Source organism: Vespa crabro, chromosome 10, assembly GCF_910589235.1.
Source record: "Vespa crabro chromosome 10, iyVesCrab1.2, whole genome shotgun sequence".
Taxonomy (NCBI): Eukaryota; Metazoa; Arthropoda; class Insecta; order Hymenoptera; family Vespidae; genus Vespa; species Vespa crabro.
Genome location: NC_060964.1, coordinates 3,233,990 through 3,249,430, shown reverse-complemented (window position 1 = coordinate 3,249,430; position 15,441 = coordinate 3,233,990). Strand labels below are relative to the sequence as shown.

At 27.1% G+C, this 15,441-nt stretch overlaps 3 protein-coding genes and 1 non-coding gene across 14 annotated transcripts in view; 1 reads left to right on the top strand and 3 right to left on the bottom strand.

Annotated features, from left to right (window-relative positions):
- Positions 1-2,658: 2,658 nt before the first annotated feature.
- LOC124427290 (importin subunit alpha-7-like) lies at positions 2,659-6,897 on the top strand. Of its 2 annotated transcripts, none has more exons than XM_046970021.1 (8): positions 2,659-2,795; positions 4,024-4,233; positions 4,321-4,515; positions 4,758-4,978; positions 5,174-5,437; positions 5,827-6,031; positions 6,153-6,456; positions 6,545-6,897. In XM_046970021.1, exons 2-8 carry the CDS (start codon positions 4,024-4,026, stop codon positions 6,739-6,741), a joined length of 1,596 nt encoding a protein of 531 aa, XP_046825977.1. In that variant the 5' UTR covers positions 2,659-2,795; the 3' UTR covers positions 6,742-6,897. The 2 variants fall into 2 exon arrangements, with proteins under 2 accessions (XP_046825977.1, XP_046825975.1); XM_046970019.1 differs by lacking the exon at positions 2,659-2,795 and adding an exon at positions 3,344-3,593.
- A 1,077-nt stretch (positions 6,898-7,974) lies between these two features.
- Positions 7,975-12,338, bottom strand: LOC124427291. 8 transcript variants are annotated; one of them, XM_046970025.1, is made up of 4 exons: positions 11,907-12,338; positions 10,664-10,775; positions 9,745-10,512; positions 7,975-9,581 (listed from the first exon to the last, which is right to left on the bottom strand). In XM_046970025.1, the coding sequence occupies exons 2-4, from the start codon at positions 10,679-10,681 to the stop codon at positions 9,279-9,281; spliced, it is 1,089 nt and encodes a 362-aa protein (XP_046825981.1). In that variant the 5' UTR covers positions 10,682-10,775; positions 11,907-12,338; the 3' UTR covers positions 7,975-9,278. The 8 variants fall into 8 exon arrangements, with proteins under 8 accessions (XP_046825981.1, XP_046825980.1, XP_046825983.1 ...); XM_046970024.1 differs by lacking the exon at positions 11,907-12,338 and adding an exon at positions 11,586-11,875; XM_046970027.1 differs by lacking the exon at positions 11,907-12,338 and adding an exon at positions 11,586-11,873 and having other exon boundaries at positions 10,701-10,775.
- A 362-nt stretch (positions 12,339-12,700) lies between these two features.
- The window catches only part of LOC124427289 (putative uncharacterized protein DDB_G0271606), a 13,629-nt gene continuing 10,888 nt past the window's right edge, over positions 12,701-15,441 (bottom strand). For 2 of the 3 annotated variants that reach the window (XM_046970016.1, XM_046970018.1), the window contains exons 5-9: positions 15,081-15,378; positions 14,429-14,881; positions 14,111-14,350; positions 13,552-13,807; positions 12,701-13,410 (exon numbers count right to left, since the gene is read on the bottom strand). In XM_046970016.1, the coding sequence (XP_046825972.1) occupies positions 13,316-13,410; positions 13,552-13,807; positions 14,111-14,350; positions 14,429-14,881; positions 15,081-15,378 (1,342 nt within the window). In that variant the 3' untranslated portion in view covers positions 12,701-13,315. The remainder of the gene's footprint in view (positions 13,411-13,551; positions 13,808-14,110; positions 14,351-14,428; positions 14,882-15,080; positions 15,379-15,441) is intronic. The other variant, XM_046970017.1, reaches the window with a different exon arrangement.
- On the bottom strand, positions 13,909-13,990 carry Trnal-aag. Its single transcript has one exon. It is a non-coding gene; the product is annotated as a tRNA-Leu (tRNA).

Genomic DNA, 15,441 nt, shown 5'->3' with positions numbered 1-15,441 from the left:
CAAATGACTTATAGATATAAAAGATGGCAAAGTTTTAATGTAATATTTTATCCCGGTACCTAATAGTTATTAGAACATTATTAATTATGACAAATTGTGGCAAGTTTTGTATTGATTTTATATTAGAAAATATAACGTTATTGTTATTATTATGTAACTTATTGTTAAAGAGGAAAATAAAAATAATATTTTAAGATTTAGAATCTTATTTAATAAATAAAGAATATAATATCGCCTCTTTGTGTTCTTTACGTTTTTACGGATTGATTATTCTTCGTCTCTCATTATTTGGTTTAAAAAAGAAAAATTGCGAATTTTTTCTATAAAGATATTACATTGTTCGTTTCTACGTCACTGTACTCTCAGTCAATGCATCAATCCGGCCTGCATCTGTATGTATTTAGACGGGGGAGAGACCCCTATGTGACATCATCCCCTTCCCTATGTACTCCTGGTTCGTTTCGCTGGGTGACTTCTGTCGCCTAACTCCAAACACCCTTGGACCCTGTTACCTCCCTTTTACCTCTAATCTTTATCAATTCAACCTATCGGCTTATCCGACAAAAGAATAGTCGAGCGTACGAATAAAGGCAGGCTTATTATGTTTCTCAAAATGTCGACATTTTTAAATGCCACACACGTTTAAAACGCTCCAAATGTGGACAGTTTAAATAACTATCTCGAAACGGTCACAATTTAATTATTATAAATAAATAAATAAATAAATAAATATATATATATGTATATATATAAAACATTTAGCTTGATTAATGCCGACATACTTTGCAAAGACAAATTATTGATACTTAAATGCAATAATATTAAATGCTTTGATTAAAATTAATTGTGACGTACATACATATTTCACATATATATCTACGGCATATAATTATAATATTCTTATATGTATTAACATTTTATCATATTCAAACTACAAGTTGCGAAAATTATTGTTATCTTTATTATGCTCTTTTTTTTATACTTTAAGAATAATACTTGAAGAATAATACTTGAAGAATAATCTGTCATTATTTTTCCTTTTTCTAAATTCTTCGGAAAATGAATACAATTTTCTATTCTTGTTTTTATTATAATATAGTATTAGTCTAAAATAATTTAATAAGAAAAAGAATATGCTGTGAATAAAAAAAAAACAACTTAAATAACTTACTTTTATTTAACATATAATATAATAAATAAAATACTTAAATGAAATATTATACATAAAATACAAAGAACAAAAAACAATTTTTAAATCTAAAAATTATGATTTAGAATATATATATATATCAGGCTTACTCAAGAAAAAATATATATGTATATATATTTTATAATTATATATATATTTTTTCTATGTATATATATATATATAATAAATGATTATTGTCGTGTTGATTATACATTCCATTACTAATGATGTAGAATATTAGAAGACAAAGAAGCAAACGTTACATTATCATTTTCTACCTTTGTCTTACTCTAGCTTATATACCTTAAGAACTTTAGATAATAACTTTTTGCAATTAAATTACATTAAAATATCAAATTTACATCATCTGATAAGATTATTTTTTATATTTTAATAATATTTAAAAATTAATAATTGTTAATTAAAAACTAAATAAATAATTACCACTATCACACTACATAAAACGCAGGTACTTTTTCTACATGGTACGACACTGATCTGTATCATGGATTGATGACACATTACAATGAGACAGAAGATGATAATACAAAGTTTCTCTTTTTTTTTTTTTTTTTTTTTATATAAAACACCACATTTTTATTATGAAATACGCAATCCATTTTATATTTGTCAATGTACACGTACCTAACCTAAAAAAACATGCAAAATGTTAAAAAACAACTATTATATACAACATTTCAAGGTTATGATATAATTCATTTAGAGAAACTTCGTTTAAAACAAAAAGTTTTAAGACAAAAAATTGACGATATACGTTGTCACTAGCTTTTCAACATTCTTATTGGTTATTTCAAAAAGAACTTTCGTATTCTTATTATTCTTTCTTTTTTTTTACCACGTAGAAATGTACGATTAAAAAATTAAAAGCAATTAAATCAATTCTGTTTTATAATTATTAAAAGGCTCACGTGCATTATCTTTTTTGAATAAACGAATAAATACTGAAAAACTTTGGAAGTACTTACTTTTAAATATAAATATAAATTTAATGTATATCACATATAGAAAAAGAAAAAAAAATTATACAAACAAACGAATATAATGCAAAGTTATTTCGGACTTATATTATTAGTTTCATTTTGTATAAGTTCATCTCATAATAATAGTATCACAATGTTATCTCCAATTGCTTGCGATTGTCGAGTTTTAACTTTAGTAACTATTTCTAGTAATATTTAGTAAGAATGGTAATATTTGGTAACAAAAATAAATTACCCATTTTAAGATGCAGATAATTTACTTCTATTCGGAGCACGGTATTTTCTTTTTTTTTTTTTTTTTTTGAATAATTATAGTAATATTTTTTTATCGAACAAAAACATATATATATATATATTCCTGCCAACTTTATAGATATTTTGGGGAATAAGAAAATATAAATATAGTAAAAAATTTTATAGTTATATGAATCGACCTATCAGGATGTCGTTAGCTAACCCCGTGATTCCTTGCGCGTGAAGACTAGAAGAAGGCTCACCGATTGCCTGCCAAAGTTTGCTAACGAGAAAAAAGTGTAGTAGTGGCTGGTAGATATATTCTTATGATATTTTACGTATAATAGAAAGCTTGAAAATATTTTACAAACGTGAGTATTAAATTCAATTGATTATAATTCGTGCATACAAATGTGTAGTAAAAAACAACAATAATGACATATCGATGAATCGAGACAATTCCAGGCCAATGTCAGTCTATCTATCGTGTGCGAAAATGTCTAATGCTTTCAACAAAAAAAAAAAAAAAAAAGAAAAATAAGAAAAAATAAAGGAAAGTATTAAAAAAATCATCATCAAAATATTTGTCACCATTAAAGAAAATCTTTTTCGAAACATTTTTATCAATATTATCATCATTTGTAGTGTTAATATATACTCGAAATAAATGCAACCTTCATTTTCTATCAATTAATACATAACCCTTTTCATGCCACAATGACAAATATAACTTTATAAACGTGATAAATGTTTAGACAATTAATGAAATATGTAAACATAGAATTATTATTCTATTTGAATAATTTGATTTTCAATTAATATTGTTGTTTTATTTTCAAATGGATATTCAGTATGATTATTTTTACGTTAATATCACTGGTGAAATGCGCGCACGCGCGCGCACAGCATACACCTATATACCCACACACGCACACACACACACGTGCACATGCGCGCGCGTGCGAGCGTGAATACGTTCGTATTAGCTTCGAAAAGGTGGGGAATTGCATACGAATACCTTTGTACACGGAAACGCGTACGTAACCAAGTGGCTGTGTGTACTAGTAGCGTAACGAAGAAAGTAACTTCGTTTCTTTATCTCTGTTTATCATTTTTTGATATTATATTATTTTTCAAATAATTGGAAACTGCAGAGTGAAGAAATCAAAGTAAATATTTTATTTTTTATTATCTATTCCATCTTGTTGTCAAGGAATATAGTAAATGCTTTGTATTCATATATATAAATGCGCACGCACACAAACTAGTGTGCTAGTTCGTGAACGCATTATTTTATATAGTATGTTTTAAAGCATTTTTATAGAACACAAATACGTGCCAATTTATTTTCATTTTCTTTAAAATAAATAAATAAATAAATACTTTCTTTTTCTTTTTTCTTTATTTTTTTTTTCTTTTCTTTTTTTTTTTTTTTTTTTTTTTTTTCAGACATTGATACTAAATTTACCTTGAATATTGACGCATATCTGTTTCTTATATATCCTCTAATATCCATTTTTGATTAAATATGAAAGAATATATATATATATTTATAATGATCTTTAACTCATTGATAAGTATAGAAATTTATATTTATAGATGTCAAGTGGACAAACACATAAGTATCGTTATAAAAATGTGGGCTTAGACTCACAGGAATTAAGACGACGTAGAGAAGAAGAAGGTGTGCAATTGAGAAAACAAAAGCGTGAACAACAATTATCAAAAAGACGTAATGTACCTAATATTGTTACCGATGAGGATAATGTTTCCACTACAGATGAATTTTCTCTACCTACGCCACAATTAGTAAAATTTATATTTCTTTTGGTTAACTATTAAAGAAAAAAAAAAAAACTTTCTTGTCTATTTTAATGTTTAACTTTTATGTTGCAGCAAGGTGTTGTTATAACAAAAAAATTGGTACAAGCATTATACAGTCCTAATGTAGAAGATCAATTAGCAGCTACTCAAAAATTCAGAAAATTATTATCCAGAGAACCAAATCCTCCTATAGACGAAGTTATACATACAGGGATAGTACCTCGATTTGTTGAATTTTTAAAAAATGATAGTAATTGTACGCTCCAGGTTTGTATATATTCGAAGAATTGATTTATATTTGTAGTAAATAATGAAAAGAAAAGTTATAAGAATCTTTTTTGTTAAACAAAAACTTGCATTTTTCTCTTGGTAACAAAGTTGCATATTATCCATTATAAAGAAATTTAAATTATTTTATATATGTTTATGAACTTTCAAGATAAAATTAAATATTTGTAAATAAAGTTTTATAGATTTAAACGTTAATAACAATATTAAATATTTAACAGTTTGAAGCAGCTTGGGCTTTGACAAATATAGCAAGTGGGACATCTCAACAAACGCGCATGGTAATAGAAACAGGAGCTGTACCTACTTTTATATCGTTACTCAGTTCTGAGTATGAAGATGTACGAGAACAAGCAGTTTGGGCATTGGGCAATATTGCAGGAGATAGTCCTGAATGTAGAGATCATGTTATTTCTTGTGGTGTCCTTACACCACTTTTACAGTATGTTCTTCTAATGTTTATTCATTTTTTTTTATTGCTTCTTCAATACTTAGACTTGCATTTGAAATTTTTGTAGTAAATAATTCTCTGAATTGTTATTCAAGCATTTAAATCTTTATAATAATCAGATATAATATTCTGTACATTATATATTATTTAATAACTATCATTTTTAACGAATCTTTACATTTTCAGACTTCTTTCTAAAAATGCACATTTATCTATGACACGGAATGCTGTATGGGCGTTATCAAATCTTTGTCGTGGCAAAAATCCTGCACCTGTATTTTCAAAAGTGGCACCATCTTTACCAGTTTTAGCTCATCTTCTTAATCATCCAGATTCAGATGTTCTTGCTGATACTTGTTGGGCTTTGTCATATTTAAGCGATGGGCCAAATGATAAAATACAAGCAGTTATAGATGCTGGTGTTTGTAGGCGCCTTGTAGAACTTTTGATGTAAGTTTGTATGTAGTACTATGTTATTGATGTGTGTGTGTGTGTGTGTGTGTGTGTGTGTGTGTGTGTATTTATAAAATATAGGTTAACAATGATAATCAAATTATAATATTACGTCAGATATTAATAAGCTAAGAAATTTTTATTCTGTGTAATTGTAATTAATGTTTTTAAAATAGAATATTAGTAAAATTTGTATTATATATTACATGCTTATTGGTATAGTTTTATATGGTTTGTGTTTTGGAAGATATCAAACTGTCACAATTTGACTATCCCATTGTACACGTACATGGTATCTAGGAATTCAACAAATGTCTAGTTTTTTTTTTTTATATATAAATGTACATATACGAATAAAACAATATACATGATCATTATTTATTTAGGCGTGAGGAAAGCAATGTAGTAAGTGCAGCTCTTCGTGCTGTTGGTAATATAGTTACTGGAGATGACGTGCAAACTCAAGTTGTACTAAATTGTTCAGCGCTACCTTGTTTATTACATCTTTTGAATTCTCCACGAGAAAGCATACGTAAGGAAGCTTGTTGGACAGTTTCTAATATCACTGCTGGTAACCCTCAACAAATACAGGTGATAATCATTGTTAATAAATTATTTTATATCTCTAATTTTTGAAACTTCTAAAAATATTATTACACAAGTAAAAAGAAATGAAACGTATACATTGTTAATATTCGTTATTTGTTTCTAGGCTGTTATTGATGCTAATATTTTCCCTGTATTAATTGATATATTAGGAAAAGCCGAATTTAAAACTCGAAAAGAGGCAGCTTGGGCAATCACAAATGCTACCAGTGGTGGTACTCCTGAACAAATTCGTTATCTTGCCTCACAAAGATGTATTTCACCATTGTGCGATTTATTAACTGTTATGGATGCAAAAATTGTGCAGGTTGCATTAAATGGTTTAGAAAATATTTTACGTCTTGGAGAACAAGATGCTAGTATGCACAATGGTATTAACCCTTATGCAGTATTGATCGAAGAATGTTATGGTAACGTATCGATATAAAAACAAAAAGTATTTATGTTTTATTTTATAATTTAATTGCATAATATTTATATTTATTTATAATGTTTTAGGCCTAGATAAAATAGAATTTCTTCAATCTCATCAAAATATGGACATTTATCAAAAAGCTTTTGATATTATCGATCGATACTTTGGTTCCGAGGAAGAAGATACTAGAATTGTTCCATCTATTGATTCGCAAGGACAACAATTTCAATTCACAGCACCTGATTCTTCTCAACTTCCAGTCGAAGGCTTCGATTTCTAAATGATTAATTATTGATTGAAACCTGGAATACGTGCTTCTGAATACGATGTTCCACGCTATCTTTTACGATCCTTAATCTCATGAGAAATGTAATATCTCTAAAACTGAAATACCAACTAGCTGTACGAGTTTTCTCATACATTGTATTATTACAAATGCTTTTGAGTTCGTATTCATCAAAAAATGTCAATAGTACCCCCCTCTAAAAGTATTAGATTTTTCATATAACAATGAAGATGCAAAATGAATACTTATCGTAATTTTTAATGCATTTTAGTTTTACCAAATCATATGTTTCGTTAATATGTTGCATCAGTTGCTTTGGCTTTTTCTATCTCTTTCTCTCTCTTTTTAAAATCTTTACTAAATTATAATAATAAAGCTTTTATCAAAGCTTTCGTGCAATACGTACTAATGGATCGATTAGTAAACTTATTCATATACTTATGCAGCGTAAAACATTCAGTTTAACAGAGATAAAAAAAAAAAAAAACAAAAAAAAGAAAAGAAGAAATCATAGTATTAGTGCTTAAAAAGTAAGTATGGCTTAAGCACTAAAATTGTGGTAAAGAACCGATTCAAAGAGCAGATATATACACCTTGTTATGACGTGACTGACTCAGAATTACGACACTTGCACAATTTGCAAGACATTGTACGACTGAAGTACATGACTACAGCCAATTCGGACAACATTAAACAACGTGGTACTCACCTCCTTACTATGCTAGGTAAAAATATGACCAATTAAACTTTTTTACTGTAAATACGTATCTCATAATATTAAGGCTGTTCTATACAGAGTGCCCTGATAGAGGAAAACCGTAATTACAAATCAGACAATTGTAAACAAGCCGATTTACTTTTCTAAAATATTTGCAAGCAATAGAAGCATGAAATTTCAATATTTAAAGCAAAAAAAATGGTGTATATATATATATATAAACGAATGGTTATATATATATATAAAAACGAATGGTTTTATATAACTTCACGTAGAATATTCATTTTCTATATATATTTTTTTTTCCCTTTCACTTTTTCTCATTTTTTATTGTGGACAGAAGCATAGTAAGTTATTGTCTAATTGAACAGCGGCCATTCAAAGTTATAATTGGATATGGAAAAGATAAATTTTTTATTATCATCATTGTAATCAATATAAATTGTAATTTCTAATATTTAGAAAATTCGTGAGGATTGTGTATCAGTTAAGGAAGTAAATTGCATGTGTAAGGATTGCAAATTGTTTATATTACTATTGTATAGCACATTAGATTTTGGACATTCTGTATAAAAAGTCTGTGACTGTATAAACTGTATTTATTATTTAGGTTTGACGATACTATATTATATACAATTTCTATATATATTTCCTATTTTTAGTTACCGATTTGAATTATGACAGAAAACGACTGTATCATAATAAAACTCAATAGTAGAAACTTTGCTAATAAATTTCTTTAGCAAAGTATGCAACTAATGAGTACTTGTTGCCAATTTATAATACACTGTAGTACATAAGTATATTCAAAAGATGTTTACCTCTTTTTTACTAACATTCTACTGCATGTAACATCTTTCGATATAGAAATTTAATTGAACACTTTATAATAATGCCAAAAAATGAATAAAACAAAAGGATTATTAAAATAAGTGTAATTTGATTTTTATAAAAAAAATTCTATATAAAGATCAAATAAAACTTTTTGCGATATATGTATAACTCTTAAGTTTAATATTTTTATATAATTTATTATACTTATTGAGCTATATTGATTGGATAATACTTGTTAAATAACAAGATAAGTTTGTTTATATTTTTTCTTTTGATTAAATATTTATATATACATTAATTCGATTTATAAACAAATTGTGTACAATATGTTTACAAATCAATATTTTTCCAAAATTCGTGCAATATGATCGCAATAATAATAATTATTAATTAAATTTTTTGTATGTGCAATAATTGAAAATAATTGTAAGTAATCGATGATATTGTAAATTGGCAATGAGGCCCATAAACGTACGATTTTTGACGATACTTATAACGCCGACTGCCGACTATTACGCTATAATGATAATAACGAAAATGTGGAGTGTCACATGCATGAAGTAATCCATTTTACTATACTTTAAACTCAAATAATCTTGGCCGTTATAGGCAAAATCTAGTGTTATATCAGAGGCATCTATCTCATTGTTATATTTTTTATAAGTTTGTAGAAATTATCTTGAATTATGCTTTAGATAGTTCAGTTACAAATATCGTTCTGTATCATTGTTTGGCATAACAAAATAAATTTGCATAATAATAAGGATTTCTACAGCTTTTTTCAATCCATATTATACATTTTTTATTCTTGTTTTTAATATTTAATATAAAATGATGTGCCTATAGTTCTACCATACCTTTATGAAACACTTTCAAACAGATAGTTTGCATTTTTATACAAATAATAAATATTTCATGTATAATATAATTATATATTCCATGAAAAAAAAAAAAAGAAAAAAAAAAAAGATTAGAAAAATTAAAGAAGTAAACATTCATCAATATTTTTTTCCCCTTTCATACTTGGCTCTGGTAAAATTGATATTATCGGACCATCCATGATTCGAGTAATAAGAGGATTTAAAATATCCAAATCAATAGATTTAGAAAATTTGGCAGTAAGAGAATCTTCTACAAACTTATCTTCATTCAATTCTTCGTAACCATTCGATATAATAGTAATTATATACATGGTCTTTGAAATTAAAGGGTTTTCTTTATCACACAAATTATGCAATGTTTTAATGGCTTCAGAATTTATATCAAGCAAATCTTCTATAATCTGAAAAATATACAAATTAATTAATCTTAAGTCTTTTATATGAATTATTCAAGCAATTGTATAATACAGTGATATAATAATACTCCAGTAATCAATGAATATATAGATATGCTTATTCAAATTGAAATGTGTATAACTTTAGTTCAAACATTTCTAAACTTACCACAGCTCTTTTAATCAGAATCTCTGTTTTTAATTTATTAATGATTTTTCCTTGATCATCCCCAATATTTTTCGCATTCAATGTTAAATAATTATCACCACCTAAAGTCTTGCTACTTATGTCCCCAAACATATGCGCTAAACATTTAATTGTATTTCCTTCACTTCCAAGTAAAATAACGATAGAAACTTTCGTCGTTCCATTAATAATTTCTTCTAACTGAGATGAGAATGCATTCCACATACTAAATTTTTGACTTTTAAATTTTAATTTGGCATCTGTTATTGATTTGTGTAATTCATGTATCATTTTTTCTTGTTTATCATATGCTATTGATTTATTATTATAACTTTGTGATAAAGGAAAACATATGTATCCAATAACAACAAATAATAGTATAAATATATAATAAGATAATTTACTATTTTTCTTATCTTCTTCATTAACTTTCTTTATTTTAACAGGAGTAACTGGTTTAGATATTTGTGAACTAACATTATGTTTATCTCCCAATGAAGAATTACTTTTCACTGAGTGATTTACTTTTAAGGATTCAACTAATAAACTGCCGTTATCAGAATTCTTATTATCAATATTATTATCATATGTGTTATTGACGATATCTTTTGAAGTCATCTTAATATCTTGTTTATGTACAATAGAACTTGAATCCTTAGGCATATTGTTATTACTCTTATTTGAATTCTCAATAATTCTTATAGGTGGACGACACTTTGGTATAATTCGTTTAAGATGTCTTTCCTTATTCTGTAATTGAAATATATAATGCTACTTAATTTCAATGAAATTAATAAATTATATACAAAGGAATCTAAATCTACAAATTCAGTGTTACTACATATTATTATTACTATATTATTAAATTTCTTAATTTCAATGAAATTAATAAATTATGTACAAAGCAATCTGGATCCATAGAGATATATTATTATTACATTATTAAATTTCTTGATGTTTCTTATAGGAGGACGACACCTTGGTATAACCAATTTATGATATTCTTCCTTAATCTGTAATTGAAACATATAATGCAATTTAATTTCAATGAAATTAATAAATTTAATTAAACAATTAAATTAATAATATAAAAAGAATTAATACAAATTGCCCTTATAATCATTTCACTTTATAGTAATCTAAATCCTCTGAGAGAAAAAAGAAAAATTAATAAATATAACAAAATTTCTAGTTTATATATATTTATTACTTTTTTTAATTTACAATAACAAAGAAATTAATTTTGTTTTATTTTAATTTTATTGTACGACCAATTATATATATATGTATTCCTTTCAGCATAACATGTTTAAATGATTTAATTGTAAAATTAAAAATAAGATAAAAGATAATTAATACGCACATTGAGACTCATAACTTAGCGAAAATAATAAGAAAATTAATAATAAATGAATATATAACTCAATAATAAAAGTAACAATCAACATACACAGACACTAGTCTACAGTGAATACTAACGTATACGAAATAGAATTAAGGATCAGAAGACCAAACTTATTTATTTATAAGTTATTCCTGCTTAACGGTTGTGTATAAAAAGTGAAAACTGTCAACAAATGTGAATTTCAACAAATATTCTAACCTCACTATTTATACTTTGCAACATATTGATTACATTTTTAATTTACAAAATGTAAACACAATAATGATAAGGTTTAGATAATGTTTCGCTTTTTTTTTCTTTGTTTTTAATAATAATAAAAAATACATATTTATACAAAATAACCTATATAAAATAGTTGGATTCAATCTTCGACTTCGACATGCATATCTTTTCATTACTAGTTATTTGAACCAGTTACCTTATTTATTATCAGTATTAATTACTAATATAAACTTCATATATAGGTTATATATTAATCCTTGTATATAAATAAAATATTTTATTTTATACTACTTTCACCACCATTTCTGGTTGATCGCAATATTGTAATACACTATGTTGTACATACTGTTCTCAAGGTCTCGAAATTAACTAAATTAGTCAAGATAGGTCAATGGTTTGGTATCAACATATTGAAATTAACTAACAAGATACAGTCGTTCGTAAAAATAAAAAATTTGTAATGTGAATAAATGTTTTGCATTTCTTTTGTTAAAAAAAAAAAAAAAATCATACTTACATTATTATTTATCAAATGTAAAATATAATTATATCATAACAGATTGTTTATACGTCACGAACTTTTTCTTTAACAGACAGAGAGATAAGCAATAAAATAATAATGTAAATGTTTTTCTTACTTTCCATTGACTCGATCGGTAAATATAGTTTTTTCTTTCTTATACCGAACTCGATCGGTAATTTACCTTTACATGCGTACTCTATATATTTTCTTTTTCGTAAAGCTATTTAATGCCATTCGCGTATAGCGCATATGACTTCAGGGACAAATATGGAAAAAACATGACTTACAAGAACAATACGAAAACATTGTTTCCACTATGCGCTTATTATATCAGCATATAAGATTGTGTAGGTTATATTCTTACGCATAATCTACAATCGAGTAAAAACAACAAGAAAACAAATATTACATTTGGATATTTTATTAATGGAAACCATTATAAAAGCAGATGCACTCCATGGTCTTAAATGGCATTAGATTTAAATAAATAAATTATTTCTGTCTTTAAATTTGTAAAGAAATTTTCTTAAAAGTATGAACTCTTAAGTGGCGTATATATTATATAAGGCAATGAATCAATTTGTATAGAAAAATTGTCGATGTTTATTTCATCTGTTTGATTGGGGAAAATAATTGGGTACAATGAAGTTATTAAAATAATTGCTGTTAATATTAATTAAAGTTTATCGAAACCATATCAATTATGAACCTATACTAATAAATCAACATTAAGTTAATTATTGGAATGGGATTATTCGGTGATACAAATAATAACTTTTAATGAACAATTATAATCAATTGCTTCCACTTCGTATTCTTTTCTTTTCAATGAGTTTTTAATCATGACAGTTTTTAATCATGACAAAATATATGTGAACATATAACTAATGTATTTGCCGCAATAATGAGCGTGTTAATATAAGAAAAATATCAATTTCAATCTTCCGCAAATGTTTTAACGAGTCGTCAATGTTTCGATTATTTTATTACGTACGATCGTTACGCGATCTTGATTTATACATCTATTTAGTGATATATTAATATATATATTTATTTATTTATTTCTAGTTGAAACTTCTATTTTATTATTTTAAATCGTTTATAATTCTTGTATAATTCTTCTAAACATATCGTTTCAACTAATAGTATAATCCGCAATTTCCTCCAATTCTAGGAAATTCTAGATATGAAAGAACAACGACGCGGTTAGCTACATGTTTTTAATAAAAAGAATATTACTTCAGGGCATTAGAATTTCATTAAATGTTAACAAATATATACGCGTAAATATATACATAAATATATATATATATATATATATATATATATATATTTATATAGATAGATAGATAAATGTTTAAGTTAGCCCTGAAAAAGCGTTAAACTCGTCAAATTTGACAAAATTAGCAAGCACAATCACAAGCGCAACGACGTACACGTTTTTCTCGACGATGGGCAAATGGTTCAGGAATTGAGCGTACAGAACGTGGTTGAACATCTGAAAAATATATAATAGATGTATATATATATATATATATATAGTTCAATGTCATAAGAAATTGTATAGAATTTTATAAATTAATTATTATTATCGTGTTATATATGTCATTAGAAAATTAATTTTTTTTTCTTTACTAACAATGTGGTCGATTCTCTTCTTCTCGTTCTTGTTGCTGTTGTTGCTGTTGCGATTGTTGTTGTTGTTGCTGTTGTTGCTGTTGTTGTTGTTGTTGTTGTTGAATTACAGTATGCATTGGTTGTTGCTCTTGCTGTTGATGTTCCGATTCACTGCCATCACTAACTTCAGCACGAGCTTCAACTGGTACTTCCAATGATTCTACAGGTCTCAAAGGTAAAGTGAACCTTGGTACAGGGAATGCACGTCCTTCTACAACCTAGATAAATTTTTATTATAACGATCATGATAAAGAGTATCCTATTTATTTTATATTAATTTTATTTGGAAATTAAAAAAACAAAAAAAAAGAAGAAAAAATGGCAGCGGTGGGATTCGAACCCACGCCTCCGAAGAGACTGGTGCCTTAAACCAGCGCCTTAGACCGCTCGGCCACGCTACCCGACGATAGCGTATTATTTCATCTCATTTGATTCACTTTTTTTCTTTTTTTTTTTTATTATGTATTCTACATATTTTCATTTTAATAATTTTTATCTCTAGATAATTAAATCCAACGTACTTGATGTATTATATTACGAATTTCAGCAGGTACAGGAAAGTTCTTCTCAACTTCTTCACCCTCGTCCTCTGGACCTGGGAAGGGTTTAGCTTCTTGTTGCTCATTAGAGGCATCCTCTCGTCGTCGTCCTTCAATATTTCCATGTTCCAAAAGATTTCTTACTTCGACGGGAAGTGGGAATGATCCCATAGGTATAATAGGTCGTGTTGCTTCAGGGAATGGTTTGAATTCTTGTGTATTCTAAAAAAAAAGGATAAAAAAAATTTGGTATTTGTGATATTTTTTATCAAACATAAAAATTCTTTTAAGTGAATTTACCTCTCGTCGTGCTCCTTCGGAAACTTGTATCGGTACTGGTCGAGCTTCTCCCGTAATATGTTGGATTATGTTCTTTATTTCTAAGGGTACTTGTTGAATAATCCTTCTAATTTCTATAGGTATTCCCTGAAAAGGCGAATGAGGTCTTTCTGGAACGACTTGTGGTTGCATGGGCATTCTTTGTTCAGTTTGTGGTACGATAATTTGGGGCAATACTCTTTGTTCAGGAATTTGTTGTTCAGTATGCGATGGTAGTGGTGGTGGTGGTGGTGGCATCATAGCTGCACCCTGCTGTTCTTGACCATACATTTCAAGATTTTGATCAGGTTGTTGATACATAATCGGTATTTGGTGTGGTTCTTGACGTTGTTCTTGTGGCATCGGTGGTCTCATATTCCTTGATGGATCCATTGGGAAATGACGTAATTCGATTGGAATTTGACGCATTTCAATCTAATGTATTAAACGAAATAAATAAAGAAAAATATCATTTGTTTACGAAACAATGAAAGTTCTCGTACATAATATATAATAATAATAATAATAATAACAATAATAATAATAATAATAATAATAATAATAATAATAATAATAATAAATATCTTAAGAAAATCAATAAATATAATTTTCTCGAATAAAATTAAATATTAACCTGTGGTCCTGTTGCACCAGTTTGAGGTCCCATCATTGGAGCTTGCGGGCCCATTCGCGGTGGTCTCATTTCCATTGTTAGTTGAGGAAGATTACGTAGTTCAGCAGGAAGGACATTAGGTGGTATATGATTTAAGCCTCGTGGATCGCTTAACGGCAATTGTTGCATATCAGGAACTTGATATTGTGTGTGAATTTGATACTGATGATAATTCGGATTAGGTTCTTGCGATTGAAGGGGAATTTGTACAGTTCCTAATGGAACAATGATCGGAGTAAGCATTTCTTGCTCCTGTTGCCTGTAAAACAATGATATTATTATTTTACATTTTAATTATCACATCTCATATATTGTAATAATT

Coding starts and splice junctions, on each gene's coding strand:
- LOC124427290 (XM_046970021.1), top strand. CDS start 4,024: ATGTCAAGTGGACAAACACATAAGTATCGTTATAAAAATGTGGGCTTA. Junction 4,516..4,757: donor ATAGTAATTGTACGCTCCAG/GTTTGTATATAT, acceptor AATATTTAACAG/TTTGAAGCAGCTTGGGCTTT. Junction 6,457..6,544: donor ATTGATCGAAGAATGTTATG/GTAACGTATCGA, acceptor ATAATGTTTTAG/GCCTAGATAAAATAGAATTT.
- LOC124427291 (XM_046970022.1), bottom strand. CDS start 11,389: ATGTTGCAAAGTATAAATAGTGAG. Junction 10,776..11,365: donor TGCAAAGTATAAATAGTGAG/GTTAGAATATTT, acceptor TTTCAATTACAG/ATTAAGGAAGAATATCATAA. Junction 10,513..10,700: donor ACATCAAGAAATTTAATAAT/GTAATAATAATA, acceptor TTTCAATTACAG/AATAAGGAAAGACATCTTAA.